Source organism: Mustela nivalis (genome assembly GCF_964662115.1).
Source record: "Mustela nivalis genome assembly, chromosome: 17".
NCBI classification, from domain to species: Eukaryota; Metazoa; Chordata; class Mammalia; order Carnivora; family Mustelidae; genus Mustela; species Mustela nivalis.
Genome location: NC_139036.1, coordinates 31,029,654 through 31,054,052, shown reverse-complemented (window position 1 = coordinate 31,054,052; position 24,399 = coordinate 31,029,654). Strand labels below are relative to the sequence as shown.

Sequence of the window (24,399 nt, the reverse complement as noted above, 5' to 3'; positions counted from 1 at the left end):
TGCTTCCATATTGTCTTGATGTTGGCTTTCCTACAGTAGCAAAATGGTCACAACAGTCTCCTGCTTCATGCCAACCTGCCTAGAGGAAGAGGGGGTCATCAGAGGTCCTGAATTCTAGCAGAAGTCCCGAACTTTGTGCTGCTTGGCTAAGGCTCAGCCCTATCTGAGCCGACTAGCAGGAGAAGGATGGATTTCCAAAGGACAGTCTGAGTGCAGATAAAAGAGGGGAAGGGAGAATGCTGCTGGTTGGGCAAGCATGAAGCCTACCACAGCTCCTAGATGAAGCTCCTAGATGAATCCAGAGCACAGTCCCTGCCCTCAAGTGTCTCCCAGCCTAGCGTGGAGGCTAACGGGTACTTCTGATATGATGGCAAACATCCAATCACAGAAAGGCACAGAGGTGGATGTAGTTGGCTTTGTCTGGGAAGTCAGGGAAGGTTTCACAGGGGAGTGACTCTTTCCACTTTTCAAGGACAAATATTAGTTCCCCCAAGAACCAGAGGGAAAGGCATGTGCAAAGCCCCCAGAACCCAAAACAGAGGAGTGACTCTGAAGCCCTGCAAACAGTTCGCAGCAGCAGGAGAGTAAAATGCACTGGGGGCAGGAGAGGGGGCCCAGGGTAGGGGGCGGTCGCAGGTGAAGCTGCTACTTTCACGCAGGCAGCAAGGAGCCTGAGAGAGGCCTGAACCTGGGAAGTGACCTCAGATTTGTATGTTAGCCAAGTCTTGACAGCAGGGTGGACAAGGGAGATGGGACTGAAAGCAGGAGGACAAGTGACAGAGTATGCAGAGTAGACGCGCCATAAATGTTTGTCTGTCACTGCCTAGGAAGAGTGGCTTCATGCCTTTAGCTCTTACCCATTAGCTGATGAACTCTGGGCTCAGCACCGTGCTGGGGTCGGGGAATTTCAGGGCACAGTCCTTGCCTTCCACAAGCTCCCAGTCTTTTGAGGGAGGACACAGCACACAACTGATAGAAGAGCTGGTCTTCAGTGAGCATGCACGGCCACTGATCACAGAGAGCACGCAGCAGCCAGGGAGGCTCAGACGGGAGACTGGACACAGATGGGCCCTGCGGGATTTGCTGTGGGAGATGAGAGGGCATTGTAGGCAAGAGGACTTGGGTGAAAGGTTGGCAGGGGATGAGCATCCCGTGCTGGGGCGACAGTGGGAGGCTGTCTGGTGGGCAGTGGGGGTAGAGGCTTGATGAGGTCAAGGCAGGCTGGATTCTCGGGGACCTTGAAAACCCGATCTCTATGGTCATGTTGGTGGGAAAGGTTCATATGCCTCACGGCAGTGGAGCTTAGTAAGGATGAAACCAGCTAAGGAAGATCAGCCTGGCAACAGTCCCACAGAACAGAGCTGGACCCCTCCCTAAGTCCTGGGGCTGGGGTTGGCTTCATGACCTGGAACAAGGAGCAGGGCTGACACGAGAGGGCATTCCCTCACAGGACTCCACCTTCATTTTCTGTGACTTTCCTTCCTTTTGCCAACAAGTTGTTATTCATTCCCTACCTGGGGCTGTTGGTCCCCACTCCTGGGCCCTCATGTCAGCCACTGCCAGTCTGCCTCTCTCTGTCCTTGTCTTTGCTCCCTCCACTCAAATTGGCTCAGACTGCCAGGAAGCCACACCTGATTAACCCTACCCAAGTGCCCCTCCTCGACACAACACCCTGTCTTCGGTCTCCTTTGTGACTGGTGAGGTCTCCTGGATGAAAGGCGGGGTTCTGACTCTATGGAACATGTTTTGCATATATCTCCGAGTGGTGCCCGCCTTCTCCAACAATATAAACCATCCAAACTCCAGGAGGCAAAGTCAGCCTCATTCTTAGTGTAGATGACTAATTATTTTGCAATCGGAGAAAGCAGAAAATAAAGGGGCCCTTTGTTCCTGGATGCTTATTATAAATATTAATAAAAAGGTCTCCCCTTGCCAGCTCGGAATCCTGCAGAACAGGAGGTGGGCAAATAATGCTTTTGAACAGCTGTGATTGGCTTTTGGAATTAGATCTGTCAGGATGGGGGAGCCAAGGTGAAATCAGTCTGTGGCATGAATAGGAGGGTTCTGGCCATTATCTCAACATTCACACCCACCTGCAAGGTCCCGGAAGGGAAAGATAGCTTGCAAGTGGTTGATAGAATGCTAGAGACACTTCCCAGCCAATTTTAATACAATGATGATGATAAAAGTAATATGTTTGTAATAACTTCTGCATTATGAGTGAGCCAAGGGCTGTGCTCAGCCCACCTGCCTTACCCCATCTAATTCTCCTAATCCTATGAAGAGTGCACTATCATTCCCGTTCCCATTTTTTAAAATCTGAAAACTGTGGCTTAGATAGCTTGTCAGAGGTAGTAGAGACAAGACCAGAACCTGGGTCTGTCTCATTGCATCTGTGCTCTCAGCCATGTCAGCGGAAGCTCTGTGGTGCCAGCCCTTCCGAGGAGGTCTGCATTTTTAACACGTACTCAAGGGCAAACCAAAGCAGCCCATCAACTTAATTCTCGTATCCTCCGGGGAAGAGAGAAGCCAAAACCATTTACAAGAGGCCTCAGGAAGCATTATGTGCACATTTTGCACCTGCTTCTGCTGTTGCAAACTTAAGGTCATGGTGCTGTCTGGCTTTGGCTGACATTTCTGATCTGGCTTTCAGTCCCTGAATCCTTTTCAGACCAAAGGCAGACAAAGGAGACCCAGAGGAGGCGTGGTCCGGTAAGGGAGCCAGCCTGAAGGTTATTATTAGTTGACAGGAGCCTTTAACTAGTACAGGACTGAAGGAAGTTAGCCACTGCCCGAAAGAAACTAGAAGATGGAGCAAGGGAGGGCCTCTCTGGGCAAGACAGACCCTCTCCCGTTCCCCTAAGGGATGAGTCAACATCCCTTCCTGTGAGCAGTGAGGACTGAGTCTGGAAGGTCGCTGGGAAACCCAGCGTAGCCCCGGGGCTGGGAGCGGATTGGCCGCCCAGTTGCTGGGGCTTTGCTTTGGACCAATGGTCGTGGAGGGGCGGGGCAGGAGGCGGGAGCAGCAGGACCCTCGGCCAATCGTCCTTCAGGGAGGCTGGGCTCCCGGTACTATGGCAACCGCGAGCCGGGGCTCATTTGTTTTGTAGATGAGTAATTACTACGCAATTAGAGAAAGCTAAAAATAAAGAGGCCCTTTGTTCCTGGTTACTTATTAATATTAATAAAACGGTCTGTCCAGGTCTGTGGTAAGCAATCAGTGCAGACCTGTGCGCCTGTGGTAGAGCACTGTGGGAGGCTAAGGCTGCCGCAGCCCCACTTTCTTCTCTCTTTCTGGAAGTCGTTTCTGACTGTAACCTGCCAGACGGTTGGCTTTTCAGGCCTTAGGGGAAAGAAAGGCAGAGTCTTCCAGACACGTGGGACCCAGGAGGCCCTGGAGTCAGGCGTCAGTTAGGCACCCACCCAGGTGGAAGGGTCTGGCAGTGTCAACCCGGCCTCCAGGAAAGGTCACAGCACGGCAGCCAAACCGGAAAACCTGGACCGATGTTGGAGGATCCAGTTTTGCCGTGTATCCGTGGCCACACTGTTTGACTTTTCTGGGTCCAGACTGTCCTGGACCCAGTAGTCCCGAAACCTTCCACGGAGGCTGCCCCCTGAGATCTCAGCGTCTTCCCAATGACCTGGCTTGGATATGACTCGTTGGAGGGTTCCACTGGGTTCGGGGACTGGCCCCAACAGCTGTCCGTGTTCTGACCTTGGGACAGAAACAGCTCTGAGGCTTCCCTTATCTCTCTCTCACCTTCCTAGGGAGTGAGGTTGCCTTGGGGATTAATCAGATAAGAAAAGATGATAAACAGGTTTTTTTTTTAATATTTTATTATTTGACAGAGATCATGAGTAGGCAGAGAGGCAGGCAGAGAGAGAGAAAGAGAGAGAGAGGTGGAAACAGGCTCTCCACTGAGATCAGGACCTGAGCCGAAGGCAGAGGCTCAACCCACTGAGCCACCCAGACGCCCTAAACAATTTTTTTTTTTTTTTAAGAAGATGAGAGCATGAAGGAGTGGGGAATTGGAAAGATTCAATTCCGGTCTGGTTCCAACACTCAGGAGTCTGGGTGATTTCAGAGCTTCAGACTGGAGGGTGCTTAAGGACCTTTCAGCTCTGTAGCTCGAGGTGGACACTGTTTCCACAGCTCTCGATCCCTTGTCATGGTTGGGGGCGGGGGTCAGTGGGTGATAGTGACAGTGCCTCAAGAGCTAAGAAGAGTGACTGGAGAGAAAGCCAGGGGCTTCCAGGTGATGAGAATGTGTTTAAAACCAGTCAGCGCTGCATTTTTTTTTTTCCATGCATGGAGGCAGTGAGAGGGACAGAAATGTTTCCGGAATCTAGGGTATCACTGAAAGAAACTGGTCAGATTTCCATCCTTGGGGTGTGGCTGATTTAAACATTTAGGGTTTGGCTATCTGGATGGTATTTATTAATAAAGGCGGACCTGTTAATAGTTACTGTCTGTGAGCAGATCTGAGAGACCGGGGCCAACACGGTGGTTCAGGAGCTTTGCTGCTTGTTGGAGTTGCCAACACCTCACTCCTTGGAGAGTTTTTTAAATTCCTGCTATCCGGGCCACACTACAGACCCATCAGATCAGAATCTACCACCCGGGTGAGCCCCAGGCCCCAGTAGTAGTGACAGCTCCCTTGGTCAAGTCCATCGTGTAACCGTGGACTCAGGTACCATCAGCTTCCTGCCAGATGTAGAGCCTTGCACCAGCTCTGTGACTTTGTCACCGGTGTCCCTGCCTCGCAGTGTGTACTTAGAGCCCAGCCAGCTAGCTCACTCCCGCCGCCTCTGGTGGCCAGGAGAGCTGGCCTGGGTTCTCAGCCCGCAGCCAGCTGTCCTGCCCACAGCGGATCCTCCCAGCAGGGCCAGGAAGTCCATCCCTCCAGGGCAGGCTGAAGGGGTCTTTGTCCTCACAGATGGATTCGAGGACAGGCCTGTCCCGGCTGAGATTAAGAGCATGTTCATATAGAACCAACGGCCCGAAGCCGCCGTAAACATGGAAGCAGTCGCCCTCCTTGACTGTCTGATGAATGGGGGCCTCTTGGTAAGGTCGGAGTTTGTTTGTTATTAAAGACCTAATTAGAAACATGAGAGGGAGCTGAATGGCTCTGTGCTTGGCTAATTAGTGACATGTATGCGCCCGCTTTGAACTTCAAGGACACAGAGCTATTAGTGCTTACATCAAAAATGGATTAAACTCCTGTGCCTTTATAATCATTAAAGACAGGCTGCTTGAGTGGAAAGCCTTTCGTCCAGGTCCTCGAGGGGCTGCTCCTTGGGCCCCCCCGCACCCGGCCCCCCTGGTTGTGAAGCCCAGAGCAGTGAGTTTCCATGCAGTGGGATGGGGCAGTAAATACTGATGGTCCTAGGGCAGTCCAGCTCCCCGCAGGACAGCCCCCAACAGAACGCAGTGCTCTTTTGGGCCTGAGACCGGGCCTCTGGGCACACATTCTAGAGTCCCTCTGTGGGTGCACGTATGGGAGGGCTTCCTTTCTGTCTGGTAGCACCCTCTCCTCCCCACCCTGACCACAGCCATCCTGCCTGCCTGCTTTGTTCCACCGAGGCTTGTTCTGGGATGTGGCACAAAGGAAGGCGGTCTAGTCCTTCGGGAGAGACGCTGTCCCCTATCTCCTGTGGCCGGTGTGGCCCAACCCCAGGAGCCCCAGCTTGATGGGGGCGACGCCACCACCAGGGAGCTCCTAGGGTGGAAAGGGCAACAGAGCCCATGTCTTCGGGAGCTGGCACTCCAGCAGGGGAGGTTTGGTGTCTTGTCCTTGTGACCTGTCTGAGGCAAAGAAAGATTGAGGTAAACCTAAGGTGTCCTCTCAGACTATGATGCGGGGAAGGACAGCCAAGCAGCGAGATTCTGTTTGGAGAGCAGCTGGGAGTTACCTTGATGTTCAAGCGAGAGCTGGGTTCAGTCTGGTCAGAGACACTCCCAAGACCCGTCCCCTCCCTGCTATAGCCCTCAGTTTCCTCATCTGTAACCCACAGTGATAGGACCCATTGCCCAGGTTGTCAGGATCGTGAAAAAAGATGGCATTGAACACCCACACAGTAGGTGCTCAGTCCATATTAGTTCCCTTGTCGGCCTGGCACCTTTAGAAGCCACAGCTTCTAGAACCTTGTGCCTCTCGCCTCTGGACCCTATTTTGCCCACAGTAGTAGGAGGCTTTCCCCCGCTCCATCTTCCCCGACTGGGACAGGGGTTTACCAAATTCTTACAGCGTTTTTTTCTCACAACTGCAAACACTACAGGTATGCAGTGCTGGCCTTGGACTTCATGATGCTTTCTTTTGACAGGATGTAGTGCGGGGAGCGCACAGCGAGGCTGCAGTGGGAGGGGTCACTCACAAGGTGCAGGCTCGGTCCAGGCAGGCTGGGAAAGAGCGAGTGAGCGCACACAGCCCAGCAGCACAGAGGGTGGTTGGGTTCCTATGGGGAAAAGCCAGACCGGTTTCTTTTTTGACAGGATAGAGCTGGATGGGCCTCAGGGACATAGGCAGTCCCCAGATCAAAACGAAGCAAGGGGCGTTCTCGGGGTTAAACTAGGAGACGCTGCCTGAGCCGGGCAGCCTGCCGAGGTCCCTTGAGCTGGTGAAGCTGTTGGAGCCCCGCAGACAGTTCCATTTGGCTCAGCCTGCGCCAGACGAGCCCCAGTGACCCACATCATGGCCCTTCCTTCCCCAGAGGCCCCCCTCTCCCCCTCCTCCCTCAGACACATGCAAACGAGGGCTGTCCCTCAGTACCCTTGGGGTTCTGGGAGAAATGAGAACCTGACAGTGACTCCAGAAAGTTCCTTCTTTACCCTCACAACAAAGCCCGGTTTGTTTGGCCACCGGCCGGAGGCCCACTCAGGGCTAATCCATCTCCAGAATTTACCCCATAAGCAGATGGCAGCTAACCAACCACTCACCCCACTCCTCATTGCCCCCCTTCCCCACCAACCCCAGCCTGGTCCTCTGTGAGGAGGAGACACAGCCACAGACCCAAATCAGGGCTGATAACAAAAGAGCATCAAGATAGAAAACAAGCTATTTATTTTCCGTTGAGATGGTATCTCCACATAATATCATCCTAGCCACAAAGTGTTCCTCAGGCACGTTCATTCTGGTATTTGGGGCTTTCGCCTCACGCTGATCTGCATGGTAACACGAATCTCCCAAGTTCGCCTCTAACATGTGACAGGAGGGCTGCTGAGCAGCCAGTAGTGAAGTTGGCTCTGCAGAGGGGCGTGATTTGACCAGAAGTTTCGACCATCATTCCACGTAATCGTTAGTCCCAAGTCCTCGGTTCTGCGGCCCGTGCGTTCCCTACTTAAGATAGGCCCTCGGCAACCTGCAGACGTCAGCACCAGCCACGCAGCGGTGCGAAGCAGGTTAGGTTTTGAGAGAATAAGCAGAAACTGCAATCTTACAAGACCGTAGCACCGCTGTAAATGACATCCGGAGTGTTTGTGACACTGACTTTCCCGTCAGCCCCGTGCACGAGCAGACACTGTCCACATGTCCTGTGCAATATTTAAGATGAGCCTGGCATCCCTGGATTTGTCCGGACTTGTTGCTGTCGGGCTGAGTTCGTATCTCTGTAATGTATTCGGTTTGTGTATGGAGACAGGGAAAAGGAAATGTCATTTCATTACTCTCTTAATCCTCTCCTAGGTTTGAAGTGTTCCTTCCCTCACTCTTCTGAAATAGCCTGAATTTCAGCAGATATATATACATATCTATCTATCTATCTATCTATCTATCTATATATGTAATATTAAATTGATCGTCCCTGCATCTGGGTCCCTCAGCTGATTTGACTCTAATTTACTGTGTCATACTGTTTTCCCAGGTTGGATGTAATTGCTGGTCCTCTCTAGGTCTCCCCGCTTCACGCTAAGCTCTGGAAGGAAGGTTAGAGCCAGGATCCCTGGGACCTAGTGGCCAGTCAGACTGCAGGCATGTAATTCCTCCTTGCTCTGCTGGAGACATGCTGTAATAATTCACAGCTGAGGATTTCTCCTTCCATGAGCAGGAACAGAGTTATCTTTCCATGCTAACCTTTCACATTTGACCATCTGCATTGATTTATAGTGGGCCCTACTTTCAGAGGGCACAGAGAATCAGAGCGGGGTCCTCAGCTCTGTTCCCAGGAAGGCCTTGGCTGCCCAGCTGCCATTCTTCAGAGCCCATGAACAAGGAGCAAGTGGCTGGCTGTGAAGAGGGACCTGTGAAAGTCTCCACTGTTGACAGCCGGTTGACATTACGGACCCAACATCACTGGGCACCCAGTGTTGTAGGAGAGTCTTTTTTTTTTTTTTTTTTTAAAGATTTATTTATTTTTAGAGTGAGAGCATGCATGAGTCGGAGTGTAGGGGCAGAGGGAGAGAAACAGACTCCCCACCGAGCACGGAGCTGGACGCAGGGCTGGCTCTCAGAACCCTGAGATCATGACCTGAGCTGAAATCAGGAGTCAGACGTTTAACCCACCGAGCCACCACGGTTGCCCCTGCTGTGGAGTTTTTAATGAAGGCAGATAGAAGCATGATAGGGACAAGGGGAGGTAGAGGGAAGAGTTGGAGGAATGATGACCTTGACCTCTTTTTTCCCTCTGGCATCAGCCTGTCAACATCGCCCCTCTACTCATTCCCTTTTCAGTTTCTTTACATTCTTTAAAACAAAAAAACCATAAAACCCAGTGTGATGAATGAACACAGGCCTGCCTTCAAAGGATATCACAGGGGCTTCTGTTCCTGGCCCTCCTGTCTGCCGGGAGCTGGGGGTTGGGAGTGGGAGCCCTGACAACAGACAGCCCAGACTCCCTTCTCCTTGGCCCTAAAGTGCCCTGTGTCTTGAGCTTTGTTTCGGCAGCACAGTACCGTCAGCTGGACTGGGCGAGGACAGGCCCACCGTTCCCGGTGCCCTGTCTTCAACAGCCCACACTCTGGACATGTGCTAGGGGCCGTCAGGTTTTCCCGTCCCAGATGAAACCTGGCAGCGGTGTATCGTTCACAAGGTAGATGACTGCAGTTGTCTTGACGGCTGGCCCTACCCCTTGATGAAATGTGAGACCCACCAAACCAAGACCACGGTCTAATAGCTGGGACTTGGCGGAGCCCCGGCTTGTCCCGGATACGTGGGCTGAGCTCAACTAGAAAGGATTTTGTAAACAGTTCCTTCCTCTGAATCAGTAATCATCCAATTTTCAGGTCTTAGAGCGAGACACTCCCAGAGGTGTCTACTCCCCCCCCCCCCCAACAAAATCTTGGGCTCTAGCTTTCTGGGGCAGGTCCAGTGACCCTGCGGACATCGGCACTTCTGTACTTTCGAGGCTGTTCTTCCCCACCCCCAGGGACCAATTCCGCTCCCAGCCCAGCGCCTTCTGGCCACAGTTGGGCAGAGCCACAGGCAGACCATGTGCCAGTGGGAAGGCAGACTCCTCCCTGGGTTTGCTTTAACACCCTGAGGTACCCATGAGCTTTGGATCGAGCTCCTGTAGGTATGGGCCTTTGTTAGGGTCTCTGGGGGTAAGATTCCCTGGGGTTTCCTGGCTCCGCCATCAAGGTCTTTCATCCCCTTGCCAGGCAGAAAATCCTCCTTTAATCCAACTCAGAATGCCTCCCACTGTAAGTCAAACGCATTTCCTCTTGCTGGCCTCAGTGAGATTCCCCGCCCTTGCTTTCCTGTCCCCCATGTCTCAGAGTCCTTCATCCCGGTCCAGCATGACTCAGTGCACTGGGCCGATGAATTTGGGTTCTTTTGTAAATCACTTCCTGATCGGTGTGAATTGTGTTTTCCTGTATCACATTTTCCTAAATCTGCCTATGGCACCTGTCTTACTGGGCTCTGCCTACAGAACTATTTTTAAAAAATATGTTTGCTTTCAACTCGACAAGTTACAAAGTGCTTTCTCTCTCCCATCCTCACGGAGCCCACCGAGAGGCAGGCGAAGGCAGACCACACTCACGTGGTACAGATGAGGACCCCGGCAGCCAAGGGGCTTAGCCCGAGGCCCACAGCCAGAAGGTCAGGGCTGGGGTCCCACTCGGGTCTTCTGACTCCAAGTCCAGTGCTCCCTTTCTCTGCACCACCGCTGCCTCCCTGAGCATACCAGCTGCCTGGACCCGGAAAGTGCAGGGGACGCTGGGGACTGGCAGCTGGGGGTGAGGGAGAAGGAACTTGCCCAGAATTAAACCACTGGTAGGGTGCTGCCCAGAGCGGCTGGCAGGCATGTGGCCCTGCTCCTCACAGCGAGACCACACACTGCCCACTTAGTGCTCACGGCTTCTGCGAAGAAATGCCAGGGTGTTCGCAAGATGGTGTCCTCTCCTGGGACAGGAGTCGGGGTGTCCTGATTCGTAAATCTCAGCACCGTGTATTCAGCAACACATACCGAGACCCTCTCCCTCTCAGCGCGCACACGCGCGCGTACACACACACACACAGCCGAGCAGTACCCAAGGGACCCTTGCCCGCTGAGGGTGCTGTCCCATCCCCTCTTCCTGCCCCATCCTGGTCTGGGGGACTGTTTCCAGCCCCTCCAAAGGAGGCTCAGTGCCTGGGGAAAGGAACCCTCCACCAAAATCCTTCCCCAAGCATTGCAGCTCTGGGGCTGCTTTCTCGGCCTGCCTGCATCTCGCTCAGGTCACGCCCCTCAGAGGGAGGGAAAGGGTCCTCAAATGACTCCCCTTCCGGTGTAGCCAGCCGGTGTTCAGTACGAACTTCCCAAAAGAAGAGGACAACCTTGTCCCTAATGCCCTCCCCCCACCAGACAGCAGGTACAGCTGCTGACAAGTTTGCATGCCAGGTGGTACTTCCCCCTCTTCGCTGAGCAGCCAGGGCTGTTTGCTTGCTGTGCATGGGTGTCTCGATGGGCTGTCTAGGGACCTGAACCTGCTTTCCGGAGCCTGGGTCTTCTCCCTACAGAGAGATGAGGAGGGAGTTGGCGGCTGCAAAGTACTGAGGCCTAATATCTACCACGCCCCCAACCCTGTCCACCCCGCCCCCACCCCCTGCACGGAGCCAGTTGCTTGCTGCCTGTCCGCTGCGCCCTCTGGCGAGGACCCGAGGCCTGATCTTGCGCCCCTGGCTGGGGGAGAGCCACAAGGTGACTTTGAGCAGGGATCAGGCCCTATGAGGAGAGAGTGTGTAGCAATATGGGACTTGGGGTTTCCAAGCTGTATTCTCATCGGATGCCTTCTTCTCAGGGTCATTTGCTGACAGGTGACTGAGCAGGGAAAGGTGTTGTAGGCTAAGAGGGGCTGCTAACTGTGAAATCCCTTCAGACATCCTGGGCGCATAAGGACTGGGAGAGGTAGCTGGGATGGGCAGATCCCACTCGCCCTCTTAGCTCCTAAGCACACAGAGGGGACTGTCTCTGGCCAGCATCCTTCTGTGGGCCTGCTACATCCTGTCTCCCAGGTTGCTGCTTCTGGCTGGATGGGTCTCTGGTTGGCTTTCCCTCCTGAAAGGAGCCAAGATCAAAACCCCCTTCTCCCCAGCCCCGAGGTAGGTGGGCCTGCCCACCATCTTCTTGCATCTTCATCTGGCGAGAGGAATAAGAAGCCAAAAAAATCTTCCCATCTTCCACTGTGGGGTCCCTCCTCTAGCTTCTCTTTACCCTGAAACAGAATTGGCTAGTTACTGTGCATAGTGGGGGTCAGCTACCTGGGTAGACCAGGAGTCTACTGTCTGAGCTCCATTTTCCCTAGCCCAGAGCAAAAAAAAAAAAAAAAAAAAGTGTTAGACCAAGATAATTCCGCCTTTGAATATCTCAGCTTGATATTTGCCTCCATGAGTGAGAAAGGCCAAATGTTATCTGCAAGTTTAATCTTCTGTATTCAAAATTCCTGCCCCCTTTGTCTGCTCTTGCATTCGCAGATCAGCCTTTCACTTGCTCTAAGCCTCTGTGGTTTTTTTCTCTTGAAACTGTTTTTTCCATTGCCAGTTGACTCATTTCTCAGCTCCAGCTTCTAAGGGACCTCACCTTCGAGCCTCCTGCCTCCAGGGCACCTGGAGCTATCAGTTTCCCTTTTCTCTGCTCAGTCAAGGGCCAGATGCGGCTTGGTTTGATCTCCTTTCTGTCTCAGTCTCCTGCCAGCCTGGCTTGGGCGCGTGGTCAGTCTCTTCCCACCCCGGGCGCACACCGGTAAAAATCTATGCACATCTGGCTCTTCGAGGCCTGCCAGAGGTGGGGGGCTGCAAGCACAGGTCCCTGGGGCCAGACCGTGGCCAAGAGCAGGGCTGCAGATGTTGAAAGCAGCTGGTCACAGGTCAGAGAGGGAAATGCCATGGGAAGCAGAGGGAGAAGACTGTAGTGAGAAGCGTCCCCTTGGAGCCAAAGTCATGGAAATACGTAGCGTCCAGATTGTCTGGTTCTTCTGCGTGGGTTAGCTGTAGTCCCGAAGTGGCTGGCCCCAGCCAGACTCACCTTCAGCTTTCAAAATCAATGAGAACCTACTTTGGCAATTAAAAAAAAAAAAAAAAAAAAAAAACCAATTTTGGAGAAAAAAAGTTTAAGCGACTAAGGGGAAATGAAAGATGAGACCAAATTAACCTGGTTGCGGCGGTGGCGCTCACTGAAGAAGGAATGATGGAATTTGTTGGGGGGGTGGGGGGTGGCGCTACGCCCAGGCAGTGTCTCCTCCCGCTGTCTCTCCTCACCACCACTCTCAGGATCTGTGGCTGTGAAGGCGCCTCTCTGGAGCACAGGTGCATTCCGAGCTCTTTATCTCAGCCTGGAGTTTACAGGAGGCTGACTAACAAAAGCAGGCATTTCGGTCAGATATGCTTTAGCTGTAAATTGGTTTAGTCCGTATGCTTTGCATTCATACTTCTTTGTCTTTTTTTTTTTTAAACAAAAGGAAAAAAAAGTTTAAACCCCCCCTTTCCTTCTACCGCAGGAGGTGAGTGCGTGGGTGTCCTGTAAGAACCATTGGCATTCACCCAGCTTCGGCCCCAGCCTCCAGATTTCGCCATCCCCCACCCTCCCCCCTCCCTCCATCCCCTGCTCTCCACCCCAGAAGGGGACCCCTCCCCACCATCATTACAGTTACGTTAAGATGCCCAGATTTTCCATGACATATCCCATCCTCCGACCACGTTCAGTAGTGACGACTTTCATACAGGGATCTAAATGGGGGTGGGGGGGGGACGTAGCCAGTGGGGAGGCGGGAAGTGGTTTTGGGGCGGGGGGCTGGAGAATGGAGATCTTTTTTTGTTTTTTTTGCCTTTTTTAAACAAATTTGTCATTTAATGGATCCAAAAACAAGAAAAAGCGAAACCAAAAAAAAAAAAAAAATTAAAATCCCTTCCCCAAAAGATTTTTTTTTTCCTCCTGGACACAAATTGCTTTGTTTCCTGTCACGTTTTAATATCAATATTAACACAATGTGTAGTCTAAAACTAGTTCCTTTGTAGTTTGCATGGGATGTGAATGCTGTCTCAACGTGCCCAGATCTAGACAAGACTGCATGAGCACCAATTCAGATGTGAAAACCAATCTTTCTCTCTCTCTCTTCCTCTCTCTCTTCCATATATATCTCTATTTCTCTTGTGATAATTTGGTGGGCAGTGAAGCACCTCCGGTTGGTTGCTGTAGTGTGTTGAATGATTGTTTTTTTATTCTATTTTCGGAGCTCCGAGCTTCTTAGTAGTAGCCTGGGCTGAGTATTCTTGAGTCCCTGCTGATGTTTTCGCATGGCCTTGGTTGAGTGTTAGAAGTTGGGCCTCAGCTGTTTTTCTCGAGTGTTTGGCTTGTAATGACCGGTGCATGCCTGGCTTCTGGCCTCATACCCAGCTCTATTCTCTGCACACCAGTCCTGAATAGCTACAGTGCTCAACCGAATTTTGGCGCGCCCGCTTCCCCGGCAGGCTCCAACCCCGCGCGGCCCGGAGGCTTCCCGGGGGCCAACAGCCCAGGACCTGTCGCCGATCTGTACGGCCCTGCCAGCCAGGACTCCGGAGTGGGGAATTACATAAGTGCAGCCAGCCCACAGCCGGGCTCAGGCTTCGGCCACGGCATAGCTGTAAGTACCTCCCGCCCCTCCCCTCCTTTCCCGCCTGTCTCCCATGGGAGAATGTGCCAGAATAGCCCAGGGTTGGAGGCTGAGGAGAGGACAGTGGGTCCCGCCCCGCCCCCATTCACTTCCGCCAGCCACCCGGGGCTGAAGCTCCACAGTTTGGATGTTTCCTGAGCAACCTGTATGTGGCCATGTGATGATGGAGTGGAAGGAGCCTGAGCAGGTCAAGTTCAGATCCCCCACTCCATCACCTTCAGCACGTGCAACCTTGAGCCCCTTATGTAATCTGTCAGAACTTCACTGCCCCGGCTGCAAAACGACAATTAAGTATGCCTCCCTCAAAAGATGGTGTGAGAATTAATGGAAATGGGGTATGTCACCTGCTAGCACATAACAGGCCCTCAGAATGGGCCCCCCTGCTGGACCCCTGCCTTCAGGAGACAGCCATGTGGGCTGGGACTTGAGGGGCTGGGGGACCCTCCCACCTCCACCTCAGGATAGCAGCCTTGGTCAGTCTAGTCCCCGGGCCTGAGGTCCAGAGGTAGCACTTGGCCCCGGGACCCGGTGTGGGGTTCACGCTTCATCCCGGGCGGTTTCCTCTGCTAATGTTTCTTACAGTTTCCAGGTTCCAAGTAAGTTCCCATTTGTGTTCTTTAGCCGCAGCCCCGCGGAGGCCAGATGCATTTGATATTTGTAATGCTCTGTGGTTCTATAATCTGACTAATCCAGGCAATGGAAATTTGCTTAACAGATTTGCATGCTGTTTTCAGATTGTATTGTTCTTTCCCCTCCTGGTGTGTGTGAGCATGAATGTGCCTGAGCCCACTCGCTCCATGTTCCTTCCATTTGGGAAACCAAAATTCGGCCACCCTCCATTCTAGTCAACCTCAGCATTTTGTAGGTGGTTTGGTTTGGGGGCTAAGATGGGAGTGTCTGCTGTTCCAGGTCCCGGCCCGGTCAGGTGAACCCTGCCTCAAGGGCTGAGCTGGAGAGAACAGAGCAAGTACAGTGTGGGGCACTGGCTCCCTACCCACTCCCCACCCCAGCACTGGATGCCATACACACACACACACACACACACGCGCGCGCGCGTGCGTGCGCATACACGCATGCAAAAATGCACATATACAGTCCAACATGCACGGGTGCACTCTTTCCGGTACTGTCTTACACACGCGTGTACACACACACGCACGTGCACGTGGCCATCACCCCTGGCCGGTGCAATCTGGGTCCTTGCTCTATTCCATTCCCAAACCAGTATCACTGAAGTCAGGAATCCGACGAGTCAGAACCCCGCAGGTGAACTCTAGCACCAAGTCCGCGGTAGCAGTATTCCGTTTCAAGCTGCCCTGTTTGGGAGACCTTCTATCACCACCCAGAGCATGACTCACTTCCATTCACAGCGCCTGGAAACACAGACCTGATTTGTTCTTGAAAACCTGGGTCTCTTGACCTGTGGGCCGTGGCGCTTTTCTGAAATGACCACACGTGGCATCACATTTTGTCTGCGCTGGGCTTGCTCTCTCCCCAGCTGGAGCTGTCGGGACTGTGGGCAGAGACACTGGGATCCTTGCCCTCCAGGGTCCGGGGCAACAGCGCTCAGCATTTTGGGCCTAGGCCTCTCTTTGCCCTCAGCCACCACCCCACACCCCTGGTGCACCTGGCTCTCGATTACCCCCTGGGCAAGCAGAAGGGCTTGGGTTAGGGTGTGGGGGCCCCTTGGGGCGCAGTGTCTCAGAATTACATATTCATGCTGGCAACCACGGTCTAGTCCTAGAGATAATTTCCTTTCCCAGAATATGACAATCTGTTCCCGTGTATAGCGTGCTGATGACCTTAACAATTGTGCAATTTTAGGGACCTTTGATTGCAACGGCCTTTACAAATGGATACCATTGAGCAGGTGCTTCTGTTGCCAGCCCACTCTGAGGTACTACCTTCTCTGCCCTGTGTTCCCGCCCTGCCGGGCACGTCGCACCTGTGTGCGCCCGGCGTGCAAGTATGCAAAGGCCCTGGCCTCATCGCGCTAGCGCCTCTCTCCCTCCTCCTCCCCAACCCCTTGGCAGCGGGGTGGGGGCCAAAAATCCAGTCTTTTACTCTCTCATCCCTTTCTCCAGCTGTAATCATGACCCCTACCTGTTTTGTTTTGTTTTGTTTTTTCTTGATTTGATTCTTTTGATCCCTTATCTTCTCCCCACCCCTCATCTCTCTCTGTCTTGAAATTATGACCAAGAGTATAGGAAACTGGAAGGTGATCTCGTGCTAGGTCTGTCCCAGGGGGACAAGGTTGGGGCCGGGGCCAACCCCTCCAGGGTCCCGCAAGATGGCTTTTCAGGTCCCTGGACCCTTTCGGTCCCCCAACACTCTCTGGCTTTGGCTCCTGGGGTTCATGCAGTCATACAGCCAGACACTATCTTTTAGTGAAAAGAAAACATTTTTGCCAGTAACTACTGAGTAATTATCCAGATTACCGCACGAAAAGCAAATTAAATTAACGACATCACCTGCGTAACATGGATTTGGATCCCTGCCAGTTTCCTAACCTTTTAAACTGAGCTCAAGTTAATTAAACATTTTTTTTAAATCACTTTGATGGGGATATGGAAGGGGCGGAGTGGAGGAGAAGGGGAGGCTGGGGCAGTCAGTGAAAGAGCCTCTTGCCACAGTCTCGTTGGAAAATAAGTATCTGTTGCTCTTGGGAAGAACCCCAAGAAGGTAGAGGGGTTCTCTCGTGAAAGCTGAGTGCATACTGTGTTAGCGCGTTAGCCTGGGGGCTTGAAACATGGGTCTGTCTCTCTGGAAGGGAGAGGGTAACAGCTGAGGCTGGGCCTGGGCTCCCACTGGGGTGGAGCATGCTTCCCCCCCCCCGCCCCCCACCCCAGGAGCTGGGACAGATGAGAAGCAAGGCTGGAGACAGACTTGCCACTTTGGTTTGCAGTTAATGGGACAGCTCTCTCACAGAGCGGGGTCACTCTAAGCCCCAAGTCAGCCAGGACTCTCAAGGGTGGGCCCAGTGGAGAGGATCAGATTGAGTTGAGTTCCATAGATCTCTCTTGGATTTCTCTACTGTTGCTGCTAAGGAATCAGCTCAACTAATGCAACTGCCTCTCTTAACCAAATAAAGCCCGTGTGTGATTCTCCCCACCCCTCACCTCCACTTCCCTTCGAGCACTGACCCCAGCCGTTGCTGGCCAGAGCCAGAGGCCACTAACAGTTTGAAGGAGAGCTACTCACTACTAATTAAGCTGGGTTTGGGGGCCCAGGGGAAATAAGGTTTCTCTGAGCAAAGGGGACTGAACTCCCCAAGAACTCTGGGGATTGGAGGTGGTTCCAGCCCTTTGTGGAGTCAGATGAGGAGGGGATGGAACAGGTACTGGGCGCAGCAGGTCCCTGCAAGGTCAGACCCCGAGGCTGCCCTGCACCGCCGCCCTTGCGCGCTCTTCCTCCCCTGGAAATGAGGGTGGGGTAGGGCTTCCCACCACAGCCCGCCCTCTCTTCCACGGCCGCTGTGGGAGTGGGGGGGGGGGCGAACAAGGCACCCACCCCATCCTCCTCATCCAGCTTTGGACCCGGTTCCCACAGAAGGGATATCACAGTTGAAAGATTGATGGTAGCACCCCACCCCCAAAATGGGATCACATGTTTGAACTGAAACACGTAATTTGTCCATAACTGAGGTTTCCTTCTCTGACATTTAGTGCCCTCCACAAAGGAGGCGCCCAGGCTTGATTCAGGGAGACTCAGCAAGTCTGTGTGAGTCGCGGACCTCTCTTTGTTTACTATAACCAAAGCTGGGTTATGTGTTGCATATGTTTTCCTGACTTCAAGCCCTTGATACGAGATAAAATTTTTTTTAGATTTTTTAAATTTGCATTTTTTAAATTTGCATTGGCAGTCCTTGACGGTATTTGATAAAGCAGCTTTTTTAAACATTTGGCTTTGAAGACCAGAAGTTTAACCAGAATTTTTAAAAAAAAAATCCCTTGTCAGTTTGCAATTCACCAGTGGAGCCGAACACCCAGCGTGGCCACATCTGCTGACCACATTTCCTGCCACTACCCACCCCCAAGAATTCAACAGTGCCGTAGCAAGTCAGCGGAATAGCAACTCAGCAAAAATGAGTGGCAGGGCTGTCGGCTCCCGAGTGTCGGGCGTGGCGAAGATGCCCGATTTTCCAAGCAGTGATCCCAGGAAGCTGTTAGCCCCGCCGTTTCCAATCATGAGTTCAGTAGCCCGTTGTAGTCCTACCCTGAAAGCGCTAGTTAACAAGTTGGACTCAATAGTACATTTGCCTGACACATCTTTTCTCTCCTCCTGCTTCCCACTTTATGTTCTCCTCTGGGCGTCCGTGACCTTCCGCACCCTGCAGAGCATACCTGGATGTCCAGGCAAGACTGGGCGAAGTTTCTGAGTGGCCCTTTGTTTAGGTGATGTCATCAGACCTGGACCCCCACCAGCCTCACTCCCCATCCCAACCAGAGGTGGCTCACTTCGGATCGAGGGTTGACTACATCTCATCATCTCACGAATCTGCTGTAATATAAAACAACAGCTTTTAAATGTGTATATAACCCATGATTTTTGGTTTTGTTTTGTTTTTTTCTTGATGGTTTCCGGTCCTCTTCTCTCCCCCACTCCCGCCCCGCCCCTTCTCCTTTTAAATCTCTTTGAATCACATTTGGTAGTGATTTTGACTTAGTCTGGTAGTCATATAGCTTTAATATCTAGTTAAAAGCTAACCATAGTATAATTGTTATATTAAGGTATTATTTTTTTCTTAAAAAGATTTTTTTTTTTTTTGCTTGTTTTGATTCTGTTCTCACTTTTAAAGGATGCTGAGATGGTAATATTACTCTCAATATTTTGGTACCAATTCTGAGACTGTATGGCTTTTCCAGTGGAGCGCGTACACCCGCGGAAGCAAAGTTGTGGAGCGGGAGGTGGGCATCAACTTTCTCCTTTGCGTCGTATAAGAAGTGAGATGTAGTAGGCTAATTAACAGACTCTATAGCGGTTCTTTTTTGTGACGTCTCTTTGTTAACCTAAGTATATCTATTTTCGGCAATAAGGTAAGGACGACCATGTTTTGAGTGTCCTCCTTTTCTATAAGTGCTTTTTTTCTGTTGAAAGAGGTGATATTATAAGGTTTTTTGAAATTGTGAATTCTAAAAAAAAAAAAAAAAAAAGCGTTGTAAATACAATTCCATTAACTACATAGAAACTATTAAGAAAGAGAGAATCAAAAAAAATATTTTTGTGAGGGAGTCGGTCCCAGGCAGTTCAATGCTCTGTGGAAGGAGGAGGGGAAGGCATGATAACCCAGTCAGTTCCCAGGAGGAAGGACACCCCCGCTGCCAGGACGACCCCCGGGAAAAGTTAGAACACTGTTTAGCTCCTTCTGTCTGTGTGATAGACCTAAGAACTGTATTAGTGTCATACCAGCATATTAACCTCTCGTCTGTGCACAGCTTCAAATGTTACCGTCTAGTTAGATTTTTATTTAAAATATGAAAAACTGCTTTTCCCAAGATGTTTTTTAAAAACAAAGCTACAATTTTAATATTTAACATATTTAAAGTTTCAAAGCACACCTGTTTGGCTTGGGTGGGGAGGGGGTGGGGGGACATTCTTTTTCAGTCTTAATTTTTAAATATTTGATCATTTTCTATTGTCCAACCATTTCAGCACCTCCAAAGGTCCCTAGGACACTTGGCCTCTCTTTGCTCCCCTGCCCCCCACTGCCCCGCCCCAGCCCCGGGGAGCGGGGGAGAGGGGGCCCTCGGGCCAGGGGCGGATAAGCCTGCATTAATGAAACCTTTTCTCCATTCACTTCCTATTTACAAATTAGGAGAGCAACCTTTTTTGGTTTATATATTTTTTTTAATACCTCAGTGCTGCAAGTATCACCAGAGAGGCTATGGAAGAATTTTTTTTTTTAATTTATTGTAGATGTAAACAGAATTTTAAAAATAAAAAAAGTATAAACATCGCTGCACTGTGACTGGTGGGAAAAACTGACAGTTTCCTGTTTGCACATGTTTAACATTTGGCTGTTATAATATATGGTCCTCGGTTGGGGAAAGATACTTATGATGAAGGATATTTTTTAATTTAACTTTTTTTTAATATTGGTAATAGGTCGGCAACAGCAACTCTAGAAGTACAACTCAATAGATGGCATTAAAACATATTGTAGTGTGGATATATATTTTTTTCTTTTTTAAAATGTGATATTGATGTTTTATTAATATTTTTTAAATTGTTACGTTTATAAATTTGGTACTTAAGGCACAGCCAGTATGAGACACTGAATGCGACATTTATTATAAAAAGCTGCTGCACTCCTATTTTTATAAATTTTACTAACAAAGTAGACTAATGTAGACTTTCACAGACGTGGTAGGGCAAAAGCATCTTCAAACAAAAGGCTCCAAAATGCTAACTCAGAAAGAAAGAAGAAAAGCCTTTTTCAATTCTAATTAAACAGCAACAACATTTAAAAAAAAAAATCTGTTTTTCCGATTAAATGTTAGGTTGTTTGGTGAGGGGTTTATTGTTTTGTTTTTTGTTTTTTTCTTTCTTTTTTTATTTCCAAACAACCAAGTTGAGTAAAATGCTGGGCGCTTTTAAAATATCAAAACTTGTTCGAGTGATAAAATAACAAAATAGAGAAGTTTTATTAAAAAAAGAGAAAAAAGACCATAAATTCCCAGAAATTCAGTGTCTAGACTAGGGAATTTATTTACTCTTTTGTCCATGTTGGTGATGTACTGTAGGACCCTTCCTTTCTCTGCACCCCCATCACCTCATAGAAGACTCTTTGTTGATCACTGTCTGTTAATAATGTATAAAATGGCTATCTTGTAAGCGTGCTGTCCTCGTACTAGTGTAGTGACTTTTTTTCTTCTCTTTCTTCTAGTACATATTGATAGGTATAACGTAATTAAGGTTTAAAAAAATTAGACATAGTTATTCAGATTTAGGACCAGTAAGGATAGAACTTTCTCTTATTTATGGAAAAAAAATGCTAATAATTTTGGGGCAGGTTTTTCCTTTCGATTATTTTTTTTTCAATTTCAACTTTTTATTTTATTTTTGCTGATCTGATGTGGTTTCAACTAACCCAAGGTCTCATGATGTTCAAATGCCGGCAGAATCTGCGGCGTTTTGTAGATTCCCACCCCCCCCCCAACTGTGAAGGGGTGTGCCATACTACCTTAAATGCTAATGCTAGATATGCAAAACTGGATTTTTTTAATTTATTTTTTAAAAGAGGGAGGCATGGTATATTAAAATGATTTTACTAAGAGAAAAAATATTTTTTTAAGAATGCTCAGAAGAAATTGATAATCTGTGTGAATATGTTTTAGATGTTTATAATACCTTTTGAAGAGACCCAGTAGCCCATAGCACAAATCTCGTGGAAATCTGATATGTTTTAATGTGGCTACCTAGGTTAAGGTTCACGTTAGTCCCCCCACTCATCTAGAAGTCCATTTTGAAAGATTTTTGTAAATTATTTTAGCACTGATGTTCAGCCTTGTCTTTGTTTCAGTTAAGCTCAATGGCGACCATGGGAACCACCTTTTCGCCTTCCCCGGGGGAGAAACCCTCTTGGCTGATGGCTTTTCCCCCCCGGAATCATGAAATAGCCACCGGGTGACTTTCTGGCTTCCAGATCCATCTGCCTGGGACCCCCGAACTCCTCTCCTCCCAAGCAGAGGGGAGTGAGTGGCATTAGCTCCCGGACCCATTCCTGGTTCTACCTGGACATGGAGCTGACGGGGACGGCCAAGCCTTTGGTCCCCTCCCCAGGAGCTTTCTCAGCCCTGGTTTGTGGCCTTCCTCACACCCATTGGGAAAACCAAACAGCCTCGTGTTCTATCCCAGTCGCTCATTGGCTTAATTCAAACGAAGTCCCGACAGGCCTTTTTACGTTTCTCTCCTTCATAACCGTCATCCTAATTTGAATCTGTAGCTTGGACTTTAAGGTAGCATGGCTCTATTGCTGTCCATTTCCTGTTTCACTGCACAGCAATTCACAGCCAGTGAATGTTACACATCTTGCTAGACTAGTCTAAAAATCATTGGGTAATTGTTGGTTCTAATGACCTGAAAGGTGTTCAGTTTTTGTTTTCAGGTGTTTTTGGTTTTTTTTCTTTTGGTTTTGTTTTGGTTTTGTTTTAGGGTTTTTTTTGTTTTGTTATGTTTTTGTTTTTGTTTTGACAAGGGGGGTTTCTTTTTCATTTGGGAGATTTTGGAAAAAAAAAAATGTTTTTTCGTTCCAAATAGAAAAACAAAACCTATTTTGATCTTTAGTGCAAACGAGGGCTAGGGACTTAGCCACCACCACACCACACTGCTTCATCCTGCCGTTCGCTCACTGCAGCATAATCAAGAATAAAGCAATATAGTTTACTACATTTTTTATTGAAGGTCAGCCATGCTTTCTGTATTATATTGCATATGAAATTGTTTACAAAAGAAACACTAACTCATACTTCTCTTTATCAGTTGGGAGTGGCGCGCAGAGACAGAGGGAGACTGTGCCAGGGGGGTAGGGGTGCGGGGCAGAAAGAATTTTCTTTCTTCAGTGTGCTTCAACAAGCCAGGCTACCTTCCAAGGAAGATAAAAGTGGGGGGCAGGGGAAGGCAGAGGGATGGAGGCTGGCAAGCACACTGAAGAGAGACACTGGTGGGCTCCTCTGCCCTCCCCTAAGCAGAAAAGCAGCAGAATCAGCTCAGCCCGGTCCTGGGCACAGACACTACACAAGGAGACGCTGTACGTTAAGCAATACTTTAATACTGTAATATGTTTGTTTTCTTTCTTTCTTTCTTTTAACCAAAAAGTAAGTAAACTCAAAAAATATATATATAAATAAAACCCACCCCTCTGGGGAAGCAACCTTAACTCAAATACTTGGCTATCAAATAATCAGAATGTATTGTCTCAGACAGGACTTCATTTCTGGGAGGCAGGGGCGCGAGGGGGGAGGGGGAGGGGGTCTGAGAGCCAAAAGTTCCAGAGCCTCCCTAGAAGGCTCTCAGCTACTGTATTCTGTACATACTGCACCATCCTGTGTGGAATCTGTGAGTGTCCTCTCGAGTGGCGTGGGCTAGCCAATCTGCCGTTCATGGTGTATTGTAAACGCGGAATTCCATATGTAATAGGATGCAAGTCTAAGCGTTTCATGTGAACATAAATGTATCTAAATAAAACTTTCCCTAGCACTGTGGCTGACCTCACCCTTACTTTTATACTTTAGTATGAAACTGATGACAACTTTGGTAGTGAGTATTTTTTTTATATATATACATATATATGTATCTATCTATCTATATATCGCAAGCATCTTTCAGGTCTTTGTGTGTGGCTTTCTTAAAGCCCTGTTGTAAAAAATTACTATGTGGATGGCAGTCTCTCACATCACAGATGTGGAAAGTATAATTTTATATTTGTATTTTCAAATAAATAAGTTTGTGAAAGGTTTCCATCCTCTACTGTGGTCCAGAAATCAATGTGTTTGTCTGACAAAAAAAAAATAAATAAAATACAATAAACTGTTTTGAACAGAGTTGTCTGGTGTTCTTTCACTTGCGGGGGAGGGCTGGGGGGGGTCCCTGTTGCTTGGTTTTTTGGGGGAAAGTGTTCCCACTCATACCTGTGTCCCCTTACCTCTCAGTGCCGGTGCTGGCCGCAGCATGTCCAGTGGAGAAGAAGCCCTTCCGCTGTGGAACATGTTTATAAAGAGACAAGAGAGTGTCGAAGAAGCTAAGTGGCTCTCCAGGTTGCTGGCCTCTGCTATCAACAGCCTGCAGGAGAAAGCATAGAACCAATTCCATAGCACAGAACCAATTCTATAACCCTTGAGTAGGAGTCTGAAAGGTTATGAGGAAGCCCAGCCTTGATCCTCAAGTTCAAAGCCTTACTTAATGAAGAGAATTTTGTAGGATCACAAAATGAAAGGTGTAGAAAGAAACAGACCATCTGTGATACTTCTGCCATCTATCAAATCACTGAGAGAAAAGAAAAGCACTGAGACACAGTTCATTGGGGGCAAGCGCCAAGGCTTGGTGGTAGCAGTCAAGACATGGTCTGAACCACAGGGTTCCACGGGTTTTAAGCTCTGGAGATAGGGATGAAGCTTCCTATAACTGCTTCCTCAGAGTGTTAGGTGGAGCCCTCAGGACATGGTCACCTTGGGCCCCCTCCTCCAATGTCCTGTCTCCCACTTATTTCAGCTTTACCTTAGGGAGGTTTCTGCTACACAAAGGTCCAAGAAGAGAAGATAAGAAGCTGTCCCTTTCAATGGCAAGGCTGGAGACAGGAGAATTTGTTTCTAGGCCCATATCCTAAGTCCACAGGC

At 49.7% G+C, this 24,399-nt stretch overlaps 1 protein-coding gene across 12 annotated transcripts in view; it reads left to right on the top strand.

The window, feature by feature from the left end:
* MSI2 (musashi RNA binding protein 2) overlaps nt 1-23,607 on the top strand; it is a 386,889-nt gene extending 363,282 nt beyond the window's left edge. For 4 of the 12 annotated variants that reach the window (XR_014304654.1, XR_014304655.1, XM_082706016.1 and 1 more), the window contains 3 exons: nt 13,881-14,035; nt 15,890-15,962; nt 18,402-23,607. Coding sequence is in view for 10 of the 12 variants with exons in the window: in XM_082706016.1 (XP_082562142.1) it covers nt 13,881-14,035; nt 15,890-15,931 (197 nt within the window). In the remaining 2 variants the exon portion in view is untranslated. Of the gene's footprint in view, nt 1-13,826; nt 14,036-15,889; nt 15,963-18,401 lie in introns of those variants that run through there. The other 8 variants (XM_082706017.1, XM_082706015.1, XM_082706008.1 and 5 more) reach the window with 4 other exon arrangements.
* Nucleotides 23,608-24,399: the final 792 nt, after the last annotated feature.